Below are 21,583 nucleotides of genomic sequence, written 5' to 3'. Positions count from 1 at the left end.
AATGCCATGTTCAAAGTATGGTCTTATGACATTTTAACTGGACGAGAATTCTGAGCAGCTGTCAATGTCTAGCCAGATAGTATTTGGGAAAGAGAGGAGTTTCCCCAGATTCCTATCTTTGTTGCCAGGGTCTTCAGTAAATATCCTGTGTGCCTGAAAGTCCTACATACTGCTTTTAAAACCTAATTCCTCAACATTTTGCTGTTATAGATTATCCAACGTGTAATCAATATTAAAAAAGTCAGTCCTTAACTGCATCTTGCAACCTGGTCTCGGGTTGAATTCAACCACAGGAGTGGGCAGGAAACATCACTTTCTCGCCATCTGGCTCATGACTGTGGAACTCTCTCCTGAATATATTAGGATGCTCAAGAACCTCAGAACCTTCATAGCAAAAGCCAAAACCCACTTCTTTGATCTTGCCTTATATTTACTAAGAAAATTCTTGGCACCAGAGCCCACTGCAGTTTTATAACCGAGATCAATGGGAAGACAAATGACCATGTGCACATGACAGCTATATGAGCATAGTATAAAAAAACCAGACAAATTAGATAACTGTAATTCCAATGAATTGATCTACAAATCTGCACATAACTGCATTCTAGAGCAGTGTGATAGATTGGGACATTGGCAGTCAGACCTAGTGGTCAGAACTGGAGTCAGGAACCAGAGGTCAGTAACGGAGTCAGAGTCAGGAACTGAGCCAAAGGTCAGAGCCAGAAATCAAGCACGAGTCAGAGATGGACATCTCTTCCAACTGGGAGCTTTCTGGTCTGGGCCTGTGGTAAGCTAGGGTCCACCCACCAGCCCACACTCCCTGATGGTACCAGTGAGCTGCCGGGTGGTGAATAGTGGTCTGAGGATTCACTAGAGACCCACAGACCTAGATTCGAGACTTGCGCTCCCCCACATCACCCTCAACCTGAGGGTGCCCTCTAGCCATTAGTGGGCTGGGTTTTCCAGGATGGTTCTTGCGGAAGGTCTTTACCGTATTGGGGCATGGATATTTTCTGTGGGCTCCCAGGAGCATTCTTTGGGACTATATAATCCTCCCAAACAATCAAATATCAGAGTTCAGTCCATTTCATTCTGGCATCAAGGATCTCTTGGACAACATATTTGTCGCGACCTTGAACATGTATTGGCGGGGGTCGGGGTGGGGAGCAGTGAGGAAATATATCCTGGTAATGGGGCTTTAGAAAGTAATACATGAAACACCAGGTGGATTCAGAGGAGTTTAAGGTAACTAGATTGATTTAGCAGGGAATTAAGTATGGGCCCAGGAACTCTTAATCCAGTTTATGAGGTTGCCTCTCTGTGTGCAAATGTTTGGGCAAAAGCCACACCATCTGATCTACGGATGGGTCCTTCTTGTTGTCAGCAGTCTGCATAGTGCTTGTAGCTTCCTCTAGATAGGCTTACAGTTAATCTTGGGTCCAATGGATCTGTTGTACCCAGTATAAGGCTGCTTGGTTGGGAGAGGTCATGGGTAATTCTGGATAAAATTTTAAAAAAAAAGGGACTCTATCTTGTAAAGGCATGTTCTGTGTTATTGTATGTAAACTCCACTTGGGGTATTAATGAGGACTAGTCATTCTGGTGATTGTTTATGTAGTACGGTAGATACTGTTCCAAAATTTGGTTTGTTCTTTCTGCTTGACCATTTGACTGGGGGTGATAGGTGGAGGAGAGACAGGAGCAAATGCCCAACTTTTGGAGAACTCCATGCCAGAAGTGAGAGAGAAATTATGAATCACAATCGGAGATGATGCACTCCAGAAGGCCATGGAGGTGGACAACTTGATCTATACAGAGCTGGGTGGTTTTCTGGGTGGAGGGCAGGTGAGTGCAGGGGTTGAAGTGTGCCATCTTGGTGAGGAGGACCACCACGCAGGGGTCAGCAACGTGTCCATACACGGACACAAGTGTCCATGGTAAAAATTTTGAGGTCTGTGATAATTTAAAAAAAAAAATCAAATGACTGAATGACATAACACGTCCTCCTCCCCGCCATGTCCATCTCTAAGTACGGTAATTTTGTCAAGTGTCTGTTGCACAACATGGTGGTGCCAACCCCTGCCACCACAGTCAGGATGGTTGTGAACCCATTGGACTCAGATAACTCTACTAAGAAATCTAGGATGATGACTGCCCAGGAGTTAGATGGAGCCTTGAGAGGTTGCAGGAGGCTGAGGCGTTTGTCATGCAATGCCTTGGAGTGGTCACACACATTACAAGAGGCAGTGTAGGCCTCCACTGTGACTTGCGAAGCCACTAAAAAAGATGAGAAATTAGGCATTGGGTTTTGACTCTACCAAAATGTCCTGTGAAGGGTGAGTCATACTTCCTGGCATACTTCCTGGGCCATAATTCCTGGAGATCCAGGAGGATCTGAGCTGGGATAACCTATGTGTCCTTTCATGTAGGTTATCCCAGCTCAGATGTCGTGGGGCTCCCTGCTTATGGCTTCCTGCTCATCGGAAGGGATCCTCTTGTCATATCAGGGCAAGTAGATGTTGGCGGGAGGCTCCACCCAGGAAGTTAAGAAGTTTAAGAATGTTGGAGATTTTGGGGTTCAAGCCCATCATGTCAGTGTAGTGTTCTCCCTTTTGGGACAGAGCGTCAGATTTGCTATTTTTGGTTCCAGGACAATAAGAGATTACAAAGTTGTAACATGAAAAAACAGAGCCCACTGGAGTTGCTGCTGGATGAGGGCTTTCACCTTATGCAACTATTCTAAATTCTTATGGACAGGATACTGGGCCCTTTTAAGATAGTGACCCTGTTCCTCAAAGGCAGTTTTGGTCACCAGGAATTCTTTATCCAAAATCTCATTGTTTTGTTCTACGGATGTGAGTTTCCTGGAGTAAAAGGCACATAGGTATAATAGTTGCTGAGAGCTGTGTTTCTGGGAAAACACTTCCCTGATCACCACATTAGAAGCGTCAGCTTCAGTGATAAAGGTTTGTTTCGTCTCTGGGTGATCTAGTGTGGGAGTGGAGGTAAATGCAACTTTCAATTGCTGAAAGGCCTGTTGGGCCCCAGGAGACCAAAGTAACTTACTAGTTTTGTGAAGTAGGGCAATAGGGGGATGCGATGTGCTTTGAAAACCTCGGGATGAATCGCTGATAGAAATTTGCGAATCTCAGGAAGCTCTGTAGTTCTTGGATGTTCTGTGGAACTGCCCACTCAAGATCTGACATCATCTTATAAGGGTCCATTTCGATACCCTTGGCGGATAGGATGAACCTTAAGAATTCGAATGGAGGCCTGACCAAAAACACACTTCTTTGACTTAGCATAGGTGCTATGTTGGCGTAGGCTTCCAAGGATGCAACGGATAAGCATGGTGTGTCATTCAGCACTGTCTGAAAAAATAAGTATGTTGTCCAGGTGTACCATATATTGGTTCAGAATATCTTGGAACACATTGTTAATAGAATGTTGAAATGTGGCAGGGGCACTGGTTAAACTGATAGGCTTCACGAGGTATTCAAAATGTCCACAGTGGATTCAAAACGCAGCCTTCCTCTCATCCCCTACAAGGCTATATGCACCTCAGAGGTCCAACTTTGTGTGTATATATAGGCAGGTCCCATGCAATCCAGTAATTCAGGAGTTAGAGGTAAGGCGTATCCATTCCTAATGGTGATCTGATATAGTGTTTGGTAGTCCATACAAAGTTGGAGGCTACCATCTTTCTTCTTAACTAAGAGGACAGGTATCCCAGTAGGTGAGGTGGACTTGCAATAAAGCCCTTGGCCAGGTTCTCCTACAGGAAGGTGTGAAGGTCAACCAGTTCAGGTTCAGACATGGCATAAATATGACCAAATGGTATTTTTGTTCCCGGTTTCAGTCATAATCCCTGTGAGGGCGTAGGATTTCTCCATTCTTTTTTCAAATACACTGGCAAAATCACTGTTCTGGGGTGGAAGTTGAGGTGGAGGATCAATGAGTGAGTCTGTTGGACCAACAACTGGCTTGTGATTGTTGGGGTTCTATTGTGCACTCTCTACTTCCTGGGATCAAGCAGTGCAGCCAGCAATATTCTGAAAAGAAACTGACCCTTTAGTTCATGCCAGTGAATGAGAAGGTTATGGAGGAAATACCCAGGATCAGGGGAAAATGAAAGGAGCAAATGGCACTAAACAGCAGCATCTCTCGGTGCCCTTGGATGGTGATATGCAGGGGCACAGTCTCTGTGACCACTGGCCAGCGGGATAGGGGGACCTGTCAGTTGTCTCTACTAGGTCTGGAATAGGCTTGGGCCTTAGGGGAATCTGCAGGGTCCAGACTGCATCCAGGTCAATAAAGTTATCACCTGAGTCAATCCGAGCCTGTGGTGAAGGGATTGGAAAGCAGCACCCTGAGACATGTAATTCAAATGCAGTGAATATTGATGTAATACAACTTTGAAACTTTGCTATGAATAAGAAAAATGCTGCTTTTAACCATCTTAAATGAAACAAATACAGAAAGTTACCTTGTCAAATCTTTTTTTAAACATCCCCTTAATTTTTTTAGTAGTTTACATTTAACACAGTACTGTAGTGTACAGTATTTGCTTTTGCGGGGGGAGGGGTCTCTGCTGCCTGATTGCATACTTCTACTTCCAAATGAGGTGTATGGTTGCCCAGTCAGTTCGTAACTGTGGAGTTCATAATTCTGAGGTCCTACTGTACTGCATTTACTGCTAGGTGCCTGAGTACCAGGATCATATAGGCAAAGTGGAGAGAATTCAGAGAAGAATAAAACAAAATTAAAAAACTGGAGGGATTGATTTAGCAGGAAGGATTGAAAGGACTGAGACTTAAATAACAGCAAAAAGGGACTTAGCTGTTTACAAGTATTAAAAGAGGATGTAAACACCACAGAAGAAAAGGAATTACATGAGGTGCTACAAAGTGGTATAAGTACTGTAGGAATTAAGGAATGCAATTAAAAAAAGAGAATGTCTGTCTGAATATAAACCAAAAAAAATCTTAATAGTGAGATCTGCTGGATTTTTGGAAGAATGTTTCAAGAGAATTATGAACGCTCCATAGCTTGCATAATTTAAAGTTAGTCTAGACAAAATACTTTAAAATATACTGGAAGGAAAAATCCTACATTGGCAGATGATGGATTAAATTGCCTATCAGGCCTTTTCCATCTCTTAGCTTCCATTATTTTATTTGTATTTTTTTGTGAGTATAAGATATGCCAGAAGATATACATACCACTCCTTACTCAGTAGAACTATAGCTCAAATCTGAGAAAACTAGTTTGGATTTGTAATAATTTGTTAATTGTAAATAAAACAGCTTTGTTTTGAAATGAAAGGGGAGCCCACTGTGAACATATCCCTTTCCAGATTTAAATTACGGCGCTCCTGTAATTAGATCTTAAACAAAACTCAACTCCAAAATGTACTACAGATCACTAATAAAGATGCATATTAAAATTAAATAAATAGCACATTCAAGAACATGTTTTGGTTTTTTTGAAGAACAGATGTTTAAAACAAACACAGGAAGGATGCAACAAAATTGCAAAGTTGGAACCATTTTAAAAATGAATGCAATTTTCATTGTTTGTTTTTCCAAATCTACTCATTAGTCCATAGCACAATATAAAAAACTTGTATTTAATATCTCTTATGTGCGCAAAATGGGATTTGACAAGTTTCAGCTAAGTCTTATTGCTGCTGCTTTGCTGACATCAAAGTTCAGTAGTGAGCAGAGAAGAATTAGAGCTATGCTGGTCAATGTCCAAATTTTGAGCCTATCCTATCCTATGGAAGACTCCTATTGATGTCTGTGGTAGCTCCGTACATGGAACAAAACTAGAATATTATATTTTATATTATAAATGCTAAGGGTTTTCAGAATTGTGTTTATCTAGAAAACATCCAGAAATGTATCTGCTTACCTTTTAAATTGGAGTTATTCTGTTTTTGGAAGATACATTTAAGATTATCCCTATGCATTGGGAGGGAATGTAAAGGCATTTGCAAATCTCTTTCTTTGTTGGGTTTCTTTGAATCACAGTTCAAATTGCTGTAATTTTTGGTGCCAACATTCTGGAACATATCTTCAATCTGTGCCGGGGTAACTTTGACTTCCTGGAACGGCTTCCTGACTCATTGCTCCTGTACATCATTTCCTTTCTGGAGCTTGAAGATATTGCCAGGCTTTCTCAAGTTTCACACAGATTTGAAACGGTAAAAAACATTTACAATTTATTTTAAGTATTAGTTTTGCTTTGGCACATTCTCCTCATTTAGTTCATTTTTAACACACACATCCTTTACACATGTGTACCTTTAAGATTATTCAGGTAATAAACGCTATTCTCAGTATTAAGTATTTGAAGGACTGGACCCATGCTCTATAGCATACAGAGTATTTAAGACCTTGCTGTCATTGCACGGGTTTAGCAGTGCAAGATCAGGCTCCATGGAGTATAATACACTCATGTGTATTACAAAAGCATTCTTAATGGATAGTCTCAACTTTAAAGAAATCATAGAAATATTTTAAAGAAAATTACCCATGCAACCCTGCTGATGTCAGTGGGCTTATGATGATGCAGCTGAGGCTATATAATTTGTCATAATGTAATATCAATTACAATTAGCAGTACAAAATTATCAGTATTGTTGTTTTCAAAATCAACTGTATTCAAAAGTTAAGTTAGGCTAATTCACCTGTGGTGTGGAGTCCTTTATTATATGGAACTATGAGGGGCTTTACTAGGTATTCGCTGTTCCTGCCAGAGGCCCCACCAATGTGGCAATCCTGCCATAAGAAGGTACCCTGCTGGAAGGGAAGAGCAGTGAGTTCAGACCTCCAGAGGTTGCATAGAGAGGTGTCTCTTGATCAGCTGCAAACAGAACCAGTGAGAGTTGGTCCTCCGGTATCTAGAAGGGCTGGGAGCAGGCAGGAGCCAATCAAAGCCCAGTAGGCCAGATGAAAAGGGCTGGCAGCTTTTACTAGGAACCAGTTCTGAATGAAGCCAGGACAGGGTCAGCTGGCTTGGACTGACTAGTTTTATTCGGCCAGTTTGCAGCCAGATAATTTTCAGTGTCCTAACCCAAGAAACCTGGCTTAGCCAGGGGCCTAGCCTTGACAACATTGGCCTTGGGTCTCTATGAAGGACTAGCGTTTGTTATGGACTTTAACATCCATGTGGTTATTTTGATTTCACATTTAATATGGTTTCTTCTAACCCTGGAAGGAGACTGGACTAAGAGCTGACCTGGCCAGAGGGTTAGGCCATTGAGGTGGCAGACCATTGCAGATGCAGGACACAAGGGGGTAAAGAGGATGAGTCTCTGCAACACTGTGAACTGACATGAATGGCCCTCTGGCAGTGAGTGCATGATGTAATATTGACCATATAATCAAATAGTATTTAGATCTTTTCTTTTACAAAGTAAACCTTTCTTTTTCACCTTTTGGATACTCAGAATCTCAACTGAGGAGAAATAATATTTCTAAACTATGCTAATATTCTTGTGGACATTGGGCTCAGTTATGACAGTAAAGCAAAGCATGCAATAGAGGCAATGGAATAGACTCACCAGCCCAACCAAAGCTTCTGGAGGCTTTCGCCTCATGTACATACAGTGCCTCCAGGAGTGGAGGTAAACATGGCTGCTGTGCCATAATGGAACTGGGTGACCAGGGATAGTCAATTTTTTTTTTCTTTTGGTTACGGTCCAAATTTCTTGGTCAAGCTATAGTCAATATCCAGACTTTGGAGAAAATAATAAAAAATAACAATGATAATAAGTAATAAATAAAAAGATGTTGAGGTCTGTTCAAAAGCATCTGGCAGTCTGGATTTGGCTCACAGTCTGCCTATTGACTACCCTTGCCGGGCCCACTGTACACTGTCCTGATCACTGGGCCCAATGATTAGGGCTCAGGTAGTGCCATGACTCCGCTCCTCATTTTCTCTGAAGAGGAAACATTGACCATGAGCACTAAACTGGAGCAGTCTTTGTGTTCAAGGGAATGAAAAGACTGCTATTTCTGTGAGATTGTAGTAAATTATTTATCATTTCTTTCCCAACCATGGATCCTTGCAGGACACAGCAGGGCCCTTTTTCATTACCAAATTATCAACCCAAAGCTTTTTTCTTCCTTTCCACGATAAATTAAAGAAATAGGTAGCTGCGTCCTCTCATTTCCAGCTCTTACCAAATATTCTGGCTAAGTATCATGGCCACAAGTATCCTGCAAAGACTCCTATATAATCTCCAGTTTTGCTACTGGTGGCTCTTGCTGTGTGCCATCTTTTGCCCTCCATCCCATTATTACTACAGTCAACCTTCTATTTCCTGTTCTTGTCAAAGACCCAGATTATCAGCAAAAATATTCTTGCACTTTTAAATATGTTCACTTTTATTTGCTTGCATACTCACATGTTTGTTTATTTTTTCACCAGGTAATTCTAAGCATAAATCTCATCATGTTTTTCTGTCCAGAATTTAGTATCTAGGTTTATTCCAATGCCAGTTTCAAAGTATTCTTTATTTTTTTATTTTCACTGTGTAATATTTTAAAACAAAAACAGTGTAAAAGAAGCTGTTTTATAAAATCAAGTAAGGAATGACTGCAGTTGCCGTAATCTGAACACCACCACTCAAGCACTGCGAGTTTTTCAAAATATCAGTGTTTACTGAAATACATAACATGGTATTTTCCATCACAGTCTCAGTAGATTTCTTAGTTTACCTTGTTTGTGGATTTTAAATGGTTCTACAAAGGCAATTATTTTAATTGTAAAAATTGTTACTTACCTTTCTGTGAACTAAAATAACCACCAGAGGGGGCTATATCCACGATGCAAACCTGAAGATAAACATTTTTGATGTACTGTAACTATAGAGTCTGATTTGCTCACACTTACACTGGAGTAAAACTAGTGTAAATCCATGAGTTCTGGGGAGTTATTTCCAATTTAAGCCACTATAATAGAGAGCATAATCTCATCAAAGTTTCTAACACTGAAAGCTGTCTGTTGTGTTATATATTCAGAAATCCACTATGACTGAAAGAAGAAAACAATAATATTGAATTGAGATTTGCACTGTTTTATATATTGTGTATGAAATACTAAAAAGATTGTCTCCAATATTTTCAATTTAATATAATTACCAATTTTCTAGGCACAACAGAACAGAGAAATATAACAATCAGAAATTTTAGGAAAGCTTTTAAAATTCACCCCTTTTTCTTCTTTCAGCAGTATTTGAAGCAATATTTTCCATGATCCCTGTCTTCCCATTTTGGTCAGATAACCCAGCATATAATATGCTGGTAATATAACCACCACTACTCAGCAGTGGAACGGATATTGGGACCAAATTATAGCATTACATCAGTGCAATTCCATTCATTACAGAGGGGTTGTACCAATAAACCCATTGTAAAACTTATGTGAGGGGAGAATCAGATTCAGTATCTTCCAGGATCACTTATTTTAAAGATTGGATATAATGATTATACTGATGCACCCAGTCTTCCTAATAATTACTCTTTTATGATGGTTGTACCATACCTGAAAAAAAACCTTCATTTACTCTTTCTGCTTATGCTATAATGGCCAATATGATTGTTTCCACAACATTCTATTTATGCAGTCATTCAAAAATGGGAAGCATCGCCCAGGAATCACAACCCATCTCCAGAACTGACAATTCTTGTGAAAGCTTCTTTCAGTTGCATAGGGCCATTGGGCCAAATTAATCTGATATAAATCCAGAGAGTCTCATAGTATAACACCACAAATAAATAGATTTGGCCCTTTTTCTTTACCACAAACACATGTATATATATTTGTGATATGATTTGTAAATAACATGGGCCAAATTTTCTGGTATAGACTGGCACAACTCCATTGATTTCAGTGGAGCTGTGCCAATATATATCAGCAGACAGTGTGGCCCTATGTGTTCTCTTTGTCACAACAGATGGAGAAAATATTTTTGAACAGTATACTGAAAGAAACCATGACAATAATTTACAGAATATATAATACCATGTACAAGACCAACAAAGACATATAACAAGAGTCAAATCCTGCAACCGGGACGCAGTCCTTACTTGGGCAAAACTTGTACTGAAGTTATTGTAAGTTTACCTAAAGAAGGTCTGTGGGATTTTTTTCCCAAAAGATCACATTCTTGTATATAAAGCTAACTTAATATACAATGGGCTGAATTGTCCTATGCCGGGTTTTTGAAAACAAAATGGTCAGTAAACATTGAATATGTCTGGCTATGTTTGTTTAAACCAGATTAACCCTGCCTACTTTCTCTTATAAATAGATATGCAACTCTGACACACTGTGGGAGAAAATTGTGCAGAATTTGTGTGGTACAATTACCCCTGAAATGAGAGCACTGGCAGAGGAAGTGGGTTGGAAGCAGTTCTTCTTCACAAACAAGCTTCAGCTTCAGCTGCAGCTCCGAAGAAGGAGGCAGAAACAAGATGATTCAAAGACTAAATAAAGCAGCATGCTTTTTCATTATGGGCAAAAGTTGTAAGTGCGGACTTGTATATTACAGTATAATTGGTTACTTTTACTGAAAAAAATTAGGCTATTAAAACAGTATACGTAAAGCATAATGGAAGCAATACATAAACAACATTGCCTTTTATAGACTGGAATCTTATTAATCAGGCTCCCAGCTACCACCAGCAATAGAAAAGGTTCAAGCTCCATATATATATATATATATATATATAAAGTTTATATAGAGATATATAGATATAATAAGTTTACATATACAGTGGTTACCATTTGAACAGAATTTGACAACAGATATCATAATGTTGCCACAGTTATTTCCTAAGAAATAGGGAGAAATGTGGTATGTCAGTTCTTATTGTGTAGAAACCATTGGTAAATGCTGACTGTTTACTGGCCACCATGGCAAATGTGAAATGTTAAAAGGTGACCAGCAGGTATCTTGGGTCCAAAATTTGAACTACATTAAAATGAATTTAAAATTAGTGAACGTCCTCTGTAGTCTAGATGTCTAAAATTCAAACAAATAAGCAAATCAGCACTCTGTCACTAAGGGAAAATGTCATTAGAAACCAAGAACTGAATGGGTATGTATACCACATTACCCTCTTCCTTTTAGATAGCTGCTTCAGGTCATGGTTTGAGAACACTGGAAGGATGGTATATGGGTGAAATTTTCACTGCTTCTGCCTATGCAGGAACTCCTGATGATAATGGACTAGAGTTGCCTGTGTTATGACTGTGTTATACCTTTGAGTTCTACATTCACTTAAGAATATTTTCAATTATAAAATAATATTAACTATTGGCTCTTTGCATTGTAGCACATCAATAATGTTCCTACCAAAAAGAGCTGACAAATCCATTAAGAAAATATTTTACATAGCTTAGAATTTCATCTTAAATGTTGTTAATTACAACAGTAACATCAACAATCCAGAGGTCAAGTATTACTATCCTTAAATTATTAATTAATGTCTACCATGTGTTATTGACTAGGTTTAAATATTTAGCATTAATACCAATGCTTGCATTTTTTCCATAAAATGGCCTAAAAGCTGCATGATTTACTCAGCTAAACTCCCACAAACTTCAGTTAGTCTTCGTAAGTAAGACCTGCAGGATTTGGCACTGTACTAATGATAACATCACAAAAAATTAAGGCCAACGTGGTTGCACTGGAATGCCTAAAGTTAGTCACCTGAATTCACTAAAAAGTGGCTTGATTTATTTTATATGTTGAGCTGATGTTGATGTGAGTTCATAGTATTCAGTACCTCTGAAAATCAGGTCATTTTGTTTAGGTGCCTAAATATGGATTTAGGTGATTAGCTTTAGGCACCCAAGTAAAGCCAGAATGCTCAAGGTGACCTAGTTTATTTATAACACAAACTTTTATAATGCAAATGGTCCTTATTCACAAAAGTAGTCTTATTGAAACCAAGACTTACTTATTGTTGTCTTATTGTATGAGTAAGGACTACACTTGTGAGAGAGGGTTACTGGGCTTGGGCCCTTAAATATGTAGCTGGTTATTTGAAATGTTTTAGTAGAGCCATGTATATTTTGGCTATAGTAAGTATACATATAAGTAACTTAATCCTGAACAAATGCCACTAACAATTTATACAATAATTTAAGTATGGCCACCAGAGTGACTGATGCACTGGTAAATGATCAAACTAACTGTAATGATCAAACTAAGGTGCTAATTACAGTAGCATGAAAGGCAGTTAGACAAGTTTTGATCTTTAACTTCTCTAATTTTACAGGGTGTTGTGCTATTTTTTATTGATGAAGCCTTGTATTATCATTATATTAAACATAATCTAAGTTGTGATTCTTTGTATCTAGTGCCAATTTTTCACCATTTCCACCCTTCTCCAAGGTCACCATTCAAAATGAAATGGTATTAAATATATATTCTATGGAAGTTTCTAATCTTTGTAAAACATGCAATGTATGGTATACCCTTGGAGTTTATAGATAAATGTGACCATATTCATGCTATAAAGCTATTTACTTGCCAACAGTTTGCCAGAGGAATATTTTCCCTTTTTGTGATGATCTTTAGTTACTTTTGTTATATTATTATTTACTTTAGAACAAATGCCATATTCTCTTTGGGCCAGATTCTCAAGTGGTGCAAATTTGCAAAGCTCCATTATCATCAGTGCTGGCCCATGATTTTTAAAAACTGGTTTAAATGTCAAGTATTAAAAATGCAGTTTGTAAATCTACTGTAAATTGTTAATTAAGAAATAAAAGTGTAGATTCTACAAAATGATTTATTCAGATAGTCCAAAATATATTTTCTCTTATTTCATATTTTTTTTCTGAATATGTCATTCTAGTAGTACTTTAAATTTTGGAAGAAATGTGCTAATCGGAGTAAATTTACTTTGCACTGGAATTGTATACAGATATCCCCTAAATATTTTGCTAATAGTAAAGAGCATTAGGAAGAAGTCCCTGAACCTTTCAAACACTGAAGCACGTTCTTAACTTTATCCATGTGAGTGGTCCACTTTAAGTCACTGGGACTACTTACATTTATAAATTCATTGTGTCTATAAATTTGTAGGATCAGGACTTATGTGATTTTATTTAAAGATACTATATTTACAAGATTCCAGTCCTTAGAGAATAAAACACTCAAAGGGCAACTCTAAAATAAAAAAGGAATTTATAAAGAACAGCAATGCATGAGCATAGCTACTCGACAATGGAGCCTCTTTCCTTAGCTTCATGAAAGCTTAGTGGATTTAGATTTCCCTGGATTTCCTTGGCAGTTTCTGCTCCCAGAATCTGCTCAGGGGGCCTTTCAGATTATGAAGGGAGAAACCACCTAAATTCAGCATTAATTTAAATCGGTAATTATGCTAGATTGAGTGGGAAATGATGCCAAGAATGGCTATCTCCCCACTTCCTGGACCAACCAGATTACTGTCCCCTCTGCAGAGGTGAGGAGAAACATTTAGCCCTTACTTTGCAGGAGTATTCATAGATTCATAGATACTAAAGTCAGAAGGGACCTTAAAAGTGTCTTTACTTTTAAAATGAAAAAGTGCATAATTAAAAAATGAGAAAATATTAAAATATTTTATAATATAAAGTTTATTCTCATTACATGATCCAGTTATCCCAAAAAGAAAAAGAAGCTCTATAGAAAGACATATGCACATATCTTAAAAGAACAACATTTAATTCATTACAGTCATATGGAAATAAAAACAATTTGGACAAATGGAAAAGTGAAGTTAGAAGTATAAAAGACACATATCTTTTAAAAAAAAAAAAAAAAAAAAAAGAAGAAGAAGGAAATTGATGGAAGATCACCATTTCCATATATATAGTCCCCCAACAAAATAAGTCACTTTGATTAAAATAAGCTATCAGCAGCATTCACACTAAACAAGACATTGAACCTGCACTTAAAGAATTGATGTTGGTCTCATAACTTCCCCTTATTTGTTCTGTTTATTTGGATACCACAAATTGTTTTCAATAGATTCCAGCAGCATAAAGCAATATTAAAGCAGAAACCTCATTTATGACTTTTATAAAGCTTAAACCCAGAAAATAAAATGACACTTTGTAGTTAATATAGGCACTACATCACAAGTTGTGTCTCTCAAAGCATGGAAAATATTAATGTAGCACCATACAAAACATTCTGTATTGTCCCTCTGTTATTTAATATTGTCAAAAAAAACAAGGTAATGCACTTAAATAGTTAAAATACTTATCTTTTCCATGCTTTGCATTACATAGCTAATTTTACAGCAAGTAAACAACACTGAAAAAATGTGATCAGTTTTACATAGTGAATGTTGTGCTCTTACGTTGCAACACAATTAGTTGTAATTTAATAAATTTTGTGTTGAAATAAATTTCAATAAAATATCATGCTGTCTTCCATGCAACTATTTCTAAACCTAAATGCATACTTTGGCCAGCTTCACCCAATATTCTCAAGTTCTATCCCTGAGAAATTGGTTATTTAGGTTAAATAATTAATTACTGAGGAAGGACTGCAATAAAAATGTTTTACAGTTTCAAACTGTTTTAACAAGTAAGGTAGCCAGGAACTTCAAACTTTTTCTGGAAGCATCCTCCAGTCTGGAAAATCCTTGGCAAGATGTTTCACCTGCAAAGAATCAGGCTTAGAAAACTATAGATAACATGCCATAACAGAATATTGGTAACTGTCTTAGATCTCAGGCATCCCTTACAACAAATCAGCTAGAGGAAGTTATTAAAGGGATTGTTCTGCACATAGGCAAATTCTTTTGGCTTGTCTCCACTTACCAGCACATTGACGCTGCGACGATCGAGCTACTGGGAGTCTATTTAGCAGGTCTAGTGAAGACCCACTAAATTGACCGCAGATCGCTCTCCCGTCGACTCCAATACTCCACCGGAACAAAAAGTGTAAGGGGAGTCAATGGGAGATGACATAGCCTAGTGTGGACCCTGCAATAAGTAGATCTAAGCTACCTCAACTTGAGTTATGCTACTAACATAACTCAAATTGCATAGCTTAGATCGACTTTCCCCCATAGTGTAGACCTGCCCTTTCTGTATGGTGATAAAATGCAACCAGAGTAGGGCCAAGTTCAGTCTTCCAAAACATAGCTGTAAGCACACAGGACCTGATTTTGATCTCATGCTGATGTAAATTCGGAATAACTCCACTGATGTCAATGAGCCTGATACTGAGTTGATGGAAATCCACTTCAATGGACCTACACCAATATATATTGGGTCTGGCCCACTGTAGTTACAGGTGTAAAATTGATGCAAACAAAATTAGAATCATAGGAAAGGCCAGATTTTGTTCTCAGTGGCACCAATATAAATCGGGAGTAACTACTGAAGTTCACTTTGGCTGCATTGAGATCAGAATTGGGAGGCCCATAAACTGTACCTGAATGCATTAACTTTTCTTATAGACTCTTGCAATAAATTGTCTAGTTTTGCTGCCTGTCCTTTCTGCTGCAGAACCCCATTAATATGCCCCATCCTTCCTCAGTTTTTGTTTGTTCTACTTCACTGCTGTTTGGTATCAGAATATATTTAAGTACCTCATTTATCATTTCTCTTATGAGCTGAGAATAGATGATTTGTTCTGCAATCAAAACATCAAAAAGAGTTCTTTGGACTGGAGAGTGTTTTCAGAAAAATATAAGAAATCCTCAATTTTATATCACAGAAACATTCTTTTAAATATATTAAATTATGTATATTCTTGAATTATTATTAGTATTGTAGTGACATACTTGCGTAGCTGGATGAGAAATGTAGCCATTTTCTTGTACTCAACAACAAATTTCTGATCAGCTGGAATATAGACTAGGAAAGTATTCATGTGAGGCCTAATTCTTTTCTCACAGCAGTGTAAATCAGCAATAACTGCATTGCAGTCAATAATTTCATCAGTGTAAAACTGTTGCACATGAGTTAAGAATCAGAACTAATGTTTCAACCACTGACCAAATGTAAAAATAGTGATATTACATCTGGAAAGCTCTTAACGTCTATATTTGTTAAAGAGACAGTTCTAAGCAAAGAATCATAAGTATGACAGTAAACTTGCTTTTACAAGCACATTTCCACTAATTATTTAATATCAGCACTTTGCAGCTCATTCATTATTCACTGTGATGCTCTTCAATGCAGTTGGTCTTGTAAGAATAACAATTTTATACTGCTATATAACAGATACATGAACCCAATATATTCTTTTCAAAACATTCCATAAATTGAACTATACTTTTGTGCTTTCAGTGGGTTTGTCTTTTGATTGTTTCTTTTGAATACAAGGTTGAATGAGTAAAAAGATTATTCCTACCATATAAAGCAAACCGCATATGTAAAAAGAAAAATCATATTTTTGTGTGATGTCGTAGATCCAACCTGCAAAACAAGGACAAGATAGTTTTCAGTAGGGAGCATATCAAAGAAACATAAAACAGGAATGTTCAAAAAACACTGCATATTTATCTCATGAATGCATTCTATTATGTGACACTTCATTCAAGACACCAATTTTTTCTTAAAAAGAAATGAAGTGGAAATTGTCTCCATCTCTAGACAATAATAACAGAAATGAACTAACAAAAACCAGTGGTTTATTCAGTCCTATGCAGAAGGCCAACCCATGGCCTATGCATCACTTATATCCCATTTAAATCCTCAAAATGGGGCTTCGGATATGCACAGGCCTTTTGATGGTCCTCTCCGTAAGGGAGAATTTCACTCCCAGTCTGAAGTGAGGTATATGGAGTTAGGACTTTCAAAATGTTTTGGACGGGGAAGCTTAAGGAAGAATGCTTGGGATCCAGGGACAGGAAACCTAGGCCCCTCCACTTGGAATCTTCCTGCCTTAATCCATTCTTGTTTTGGGCAATGTTTTCACATAACTAGAAAAATGTGATCAAATTACTACTACCACTACTAACATTATTTCCATATGTATCCAGCCTCCTTTCTTGGAATAAAGTATAGCAAACTGCGAAAAGATCAGTTTTGTCAATGAATGTGTTAAATGTAAGTAAACTTGAAAACATGTTGTTGTACTATAGAGACACTGGGGAACACCCTGATCCTCAGCTGGTGTAAATCAGCATAGTTTCATTAACTTCAGTGGAGCTACACTGATTTACACTGTAAGGATCTGGCTCAACTGATATTTAGTATTTAATTTAATATTTAACATTTACAAAGCACTTTACAGGGTTGATTTTCCACTATTTTGCACCTGGTATAGTCATTTACACCTGTGGAAAATCAATGTAACATGCTGCTAAATCAGAATGACCATTTTACATTCACATTTGCACAGGTATAAATGGTTATACAAGGTACAGGGCAGTGGAGAATCAGGCCACATATTGAAAGATCAGTATTACTATCCCAGTTTACAGATGGTAAACTTACATAGTAAGTTATTATCCCAAGCCATACAGTGAGTTAGTTGCAGAGATGGTAAACTTTAGGAGCTCCTGGCTCCCAGACTCCTATTCAATCATCCTAACTATGTAAATAGTAAATGGAGATGTTTTCAGTCCTCCATCCAAGCTCTAGAACAAGTCACAGATAGTGAATGACTCAAAAATTCAAAACTCAGGTAGACTAAATTAGTCCTAGGCTCCTGTAAGTCTCTGGATGTGTGATACAGGTATCTGAAGACCCTACACTGTTCATTTGTTAAAGTCTGTAACTCAAACTTTCTGTTTTATTCAGATTTCTTTCATGTATGATTTTGGTACCTTTTTTGGTACATAAATCCCAATAGCAAAGCTTGATAACCAAATTCTGAATGCTTCTGTTTCTCCAATTTTCATCAACTCCAGCCCAGACAACAAATATAAATCCTATACAAGGAGCTACAGATAGGAATAAAGCAAATTGCTTCCAACATCCCTCTGAGTACAAAGGGGGCTAGCTTGGCTAACCCTATTTAATTATTGTTCTTTCTCTGACCCATATTGTCCCTGCCACTTCTGCATGTTGTTTTAAAAATTCTGATTATAATAAAGAAAAGGTGAAGGAAATAAATGGAAAAAAATCTATTCCGTCAGGACTGCTAACTCAAAAGTCCAGAAAAACTCTTTGGGTGAAATTCACCTCTGTGTAAAGGGAAGCATGAAGGTTTAACTTACACATATGACTCATGCTAGCACTATGCACAGGGTGAATTTCACCCAGTTTATTTTACTTAACCCAGCTACAGTATATGTATGTGATTTTGTAGGTGATGGAGTTGGTACTAAATACAAAAGACCAACATAGGTACTTGAATACATGCATAAAATTCCTGGTGAAGGCCCAATCTGACAGTCATTGTGTAGATGGAACTACCTCTGAAGTTTATGGGAGTATTGTCTTAAAAAGGACCACAGCATTCATTCTAATGGGTGTTGCATATGATTGGTTGGAGATACAATTGAGCCCAAGTCACGAAGGGCCCAATCCTGCAGTCTTCAGTCATATAAAATTCCCAATTACCTCAATGGGAGTTTTGTGCACATAAGAGCTCCAGGATCAGGGCCTAATTATGATAATGAATTATGGCATATCAGGCATGTACATTGTCAGAATATGTGACCCATTTATTTGGGCTGCTGTAACATTTACCATCTCTTTTAAATATGACTTCACAAATTTGCTTTATGTAGAACTGCATAGGTTCTCCTCTTTTAGTTTGCTCTGTTCCCTGCTGGCACCCCTCTTCCTCTACTCCTCAGCTTGGAATTATGCCCGGCATATTGCACAATTAGGAGGTTAACTTGTTCATGAGGGAAAAAACAGCTGAATTAACAAAGCATAAAATTTACTGGGACAAAGAGAAAAAGTACAGTCCACCATCTTCTCTATTTTCCAAGGGAAGGAGTATTGTCTAATAGTTAAAGAAGAGTCCTGGGTTCTGCTCCCGGTTGTGCCACTGACTCATTGTGTGATCTTGTGCATTCAATACATTCTTCTGTGGCTTAGTTTACTCAAATGTAAAATGGGTATAAAATACTTAACCAGATCACTGGGTAGCTGTGATAACTAATTAATATTTATAAAACATAGTCAAATCTTCTGATGAAATACTCTATAGCATGCAAAGTACTGTCACTGTTCCCACAGGAAGATACACCTTCTGTGAAATAGTATGAAAAATTGTCTCATGAACAAGACTCTTGATCTGTACATTATTTAGACCAAATGTTGGAAATAATATCATTTCCCTCTTTCAAGAAAATAACCTTACGTAATATATGTCACATTTAATACTAGTTACACAATAAATGTTTATGTAATGAAACTACTCTCTGGTATCGAAAGCAAAAATGTAGTTTTGGTTAATTATATCATAAGACTATTGAAAACAATTGATTTTTTAAAAGTAAATTTAAAACATTACACTACTCAAGTCTTATGTTCTTGAGTGAGTCAATCATGGGGCCAGGTTAATAAAAGTTGGTGCAAGGAGTTGTACTTTACCCCTTCCTGCTACCTACTACCAATGGCAATTGAATTTGTGGATGTTAAATTATTGTGATTAGAGTACTGGACTGAGACCCAGAGATCTAGGTTTAATTTCTGACTCTACTCCTGATTTTTGTTTATGAACTTGGACTAGTTACCTTATTTTTGTGCCTCAGTTTCCTCATCTATAAAATGAGGATAATACTTCTCTACTTTACGGGAGTGTTGTAAAGATAAATATATTAATGTCTATAAACTTCTTCTGATGCTGTGGTGATGGATTTCATACAAATAGGGTAGATAAATAGTGCAGTAGAGTACTATTCCTTTAACAGGTGTGCAGTCTAGGAATACTCTCCACTATCTATATAACAGTCTATGTAATAAGATTGCTGGATTGTCTGTGTCACTATGAAGCCTAAAATGTCTGTTGAGTCAATGTAAAGCAATGGAAACAGCTACAAGCATGGCTGAGAGTTCTTTTTGTTTAACATACCAGCAGGTTCAATCATCACTGGGATTTGTGGTCTGTTGCCATCCAATTTTTAAGTTCTCAACCATTTTTTACTTTACAAATTACACCTGTGTGACAGCAAGGCATGTATCTATGCCACACCAAGAACCTAGACCATTATGATAGCAGAGATAACTTAATCACCCTTATGCTATAGCTAATTTGCATGCAACAATTTTATTGGTTGTATGAGGCAGTTGGCACAGATGGTGGATTATTTGGCCCAGCTGACCCACCCCTGTGACAGCGCAACCATTCAGCAACTAGTTTAAGCTTGAAAGAGATGTCTGGGGAAATCAGTATGGGGCAAGGTCTTGTTAAGCAATGGCCTGTAGTAAAGAGCCTAACAAAAGAGCCCAGTTTCAGGGTATGGGATTTGCCTGATTTTTGTTTGTTTTTTTAATTTGTTTCCCTCTATTACTGTTAATAAACTGGGATTTGGTCTTATATTCCTTGAGATTCTGGAAGTTTTAGGGTTGGAGCTGTGGATTCCAGGTGACCTTGTGTAACTCCCTACTAGGGGAAGCTTTAGTTTATGGCCAGAGCTCATAGGAATGCTGCTAACAGATACTTCTGAAGAGATACACTGAATCAATACATAGGATTTGTAATGTTAGGTTAGATCGATGTTCCATCTGCTCCATATCCTTCACAGACAGTGGCCAGAATTAGATGCTTCTGAAGAAACCCCATAAAGGACAATTATGGAACAACTGCCAAGGCAGTTCTGGCCATACACCTTTGTGACTAACACCACCCTGCTTTGGGGATATGCTGGCCTCCTATGGAACATGGGCCTCTAGAAGAGGAGAAATTGAGTTTAAATTATTAAAATTCTGCCCAAGTTCAACACAAGCAAGTCTTCTGGCAGACATGTGCCAATGAGAAATAGCTTTAAATGCTGCAGTTTTACTGAAAAGAGATATTTTAGAAAACTTGTTCTGTATATCTTCACATCCTGGTGTTCTGAGCTCAAGTAATAAATAACAATATTACTTAACAATATTAAGATTGTGGTAGATCACCTAAAAACTTAAAATGCAATATGTTTTCTATATTGAACAATCTCTAAAAATAGCTTCACTCTTTCCACTGAAAGTTTAGAATGAAGCAGGGCTCAAATTTGCAGAAGCTAACCAATGCTGACCCCAAAATTATATACCTGCCACAACCTGCATCTAAGAGATCTGAGCTAAAATAACACTGGAAATTGAAGCCAACTGTTGCTTCACTTACTCTTCGCTATTGCCTCACTATTTCCTCTTTGGAATGCTTGATACCACATCTGTGCCAGGCAGGTTAAGTCAGGACACTGTTCCAACTGCTGTTTGTACAAGCACATTTTAATGAGCTGTCCACATTTCTTGTTCAAGGAAAACAAGGCTTTTAAGAACCCACATATAGTTAAAGTCCTTCTAAGATCTTTCTCAAGAATTATAAGTTCAGCATGGTGACAGCCCATACGTCAACCTCAATTCCTTGACTGATGCAGTTCAATTCTGCATTCAGATTGTTTCAAAAGGTTTGAAGCACAAAACACAAAATAAACTCCTGTTACCGTGT

At 37.7% G+C, this 21,583-nt stretch overlaps 2 protein-coding genes across 3 annotated transcripts in view; one reads left to right on the top strand and one right to left on the bottom strand.

Annotated features, from left to right (window-relative positions):
• FBXO36 (F-box protein 36) overlaps window positions 1-14,082 on the top strand; it is a 66,557-nt gene extending 52,475 nt beyond the window's left edge. For both annotated transcript variants that reach the window (XM_038416271.2, XM_043492917.1), the window contains 2 exons: window positions 6,033-6,205; window positions 10,322-14,082. In XM_038416271.2, coding sequence (XP_038272199.1) covers window positions 6,033-6,205; window positions 10,322-10,504 — 356 coding nt within the window. In that variant the 3' untranslated portion in view covers window positions 10,505-14,082. The remainder of the gene's footprint in view (window positions 1-6,032; window positions 6,206-10,321) is intronic.
• The window catches only part of SLC16A14 (solute carrier family 16 member 14), a 29,430-nt gene continuing 21,470 nt past the window's right edge, over window positions 13,624-21,583 (bottom strand). The window contains exon 5 of the mRNA XM_038416268.2: window positions 13,624-16,443. Within this exon, the coding sequence (XP_038272196.1) occupies window positions 16,295-16,443 (149 nt within the window). The 3' untranslated portion in view covers window positions 13,624-16,294. The remainder of the gene's footprint in view (window positions 16,444-21,583) is intronic.

Source organism: Dermochelys coriacea, chromosome 9, assembly GCF_009764565.3.
Source record: "Dermochelys coriacea isolate rDerCor1 chromosome 9, rDerCor1.pri.v4, whole genome shotgun sequence".
In the NCBI taxonomy this organism is placed as follows: domain Eukaryota; kingdom Metazoa; phylum Chordata; order Testudines; family Dermochelyidae; genus Dermochelys; species Dermochelys coriacea.
Note: the sequence above shows the minus strand (reverse complement) of the source record. Positions and strands in the feature narration are given on the sequence as shown.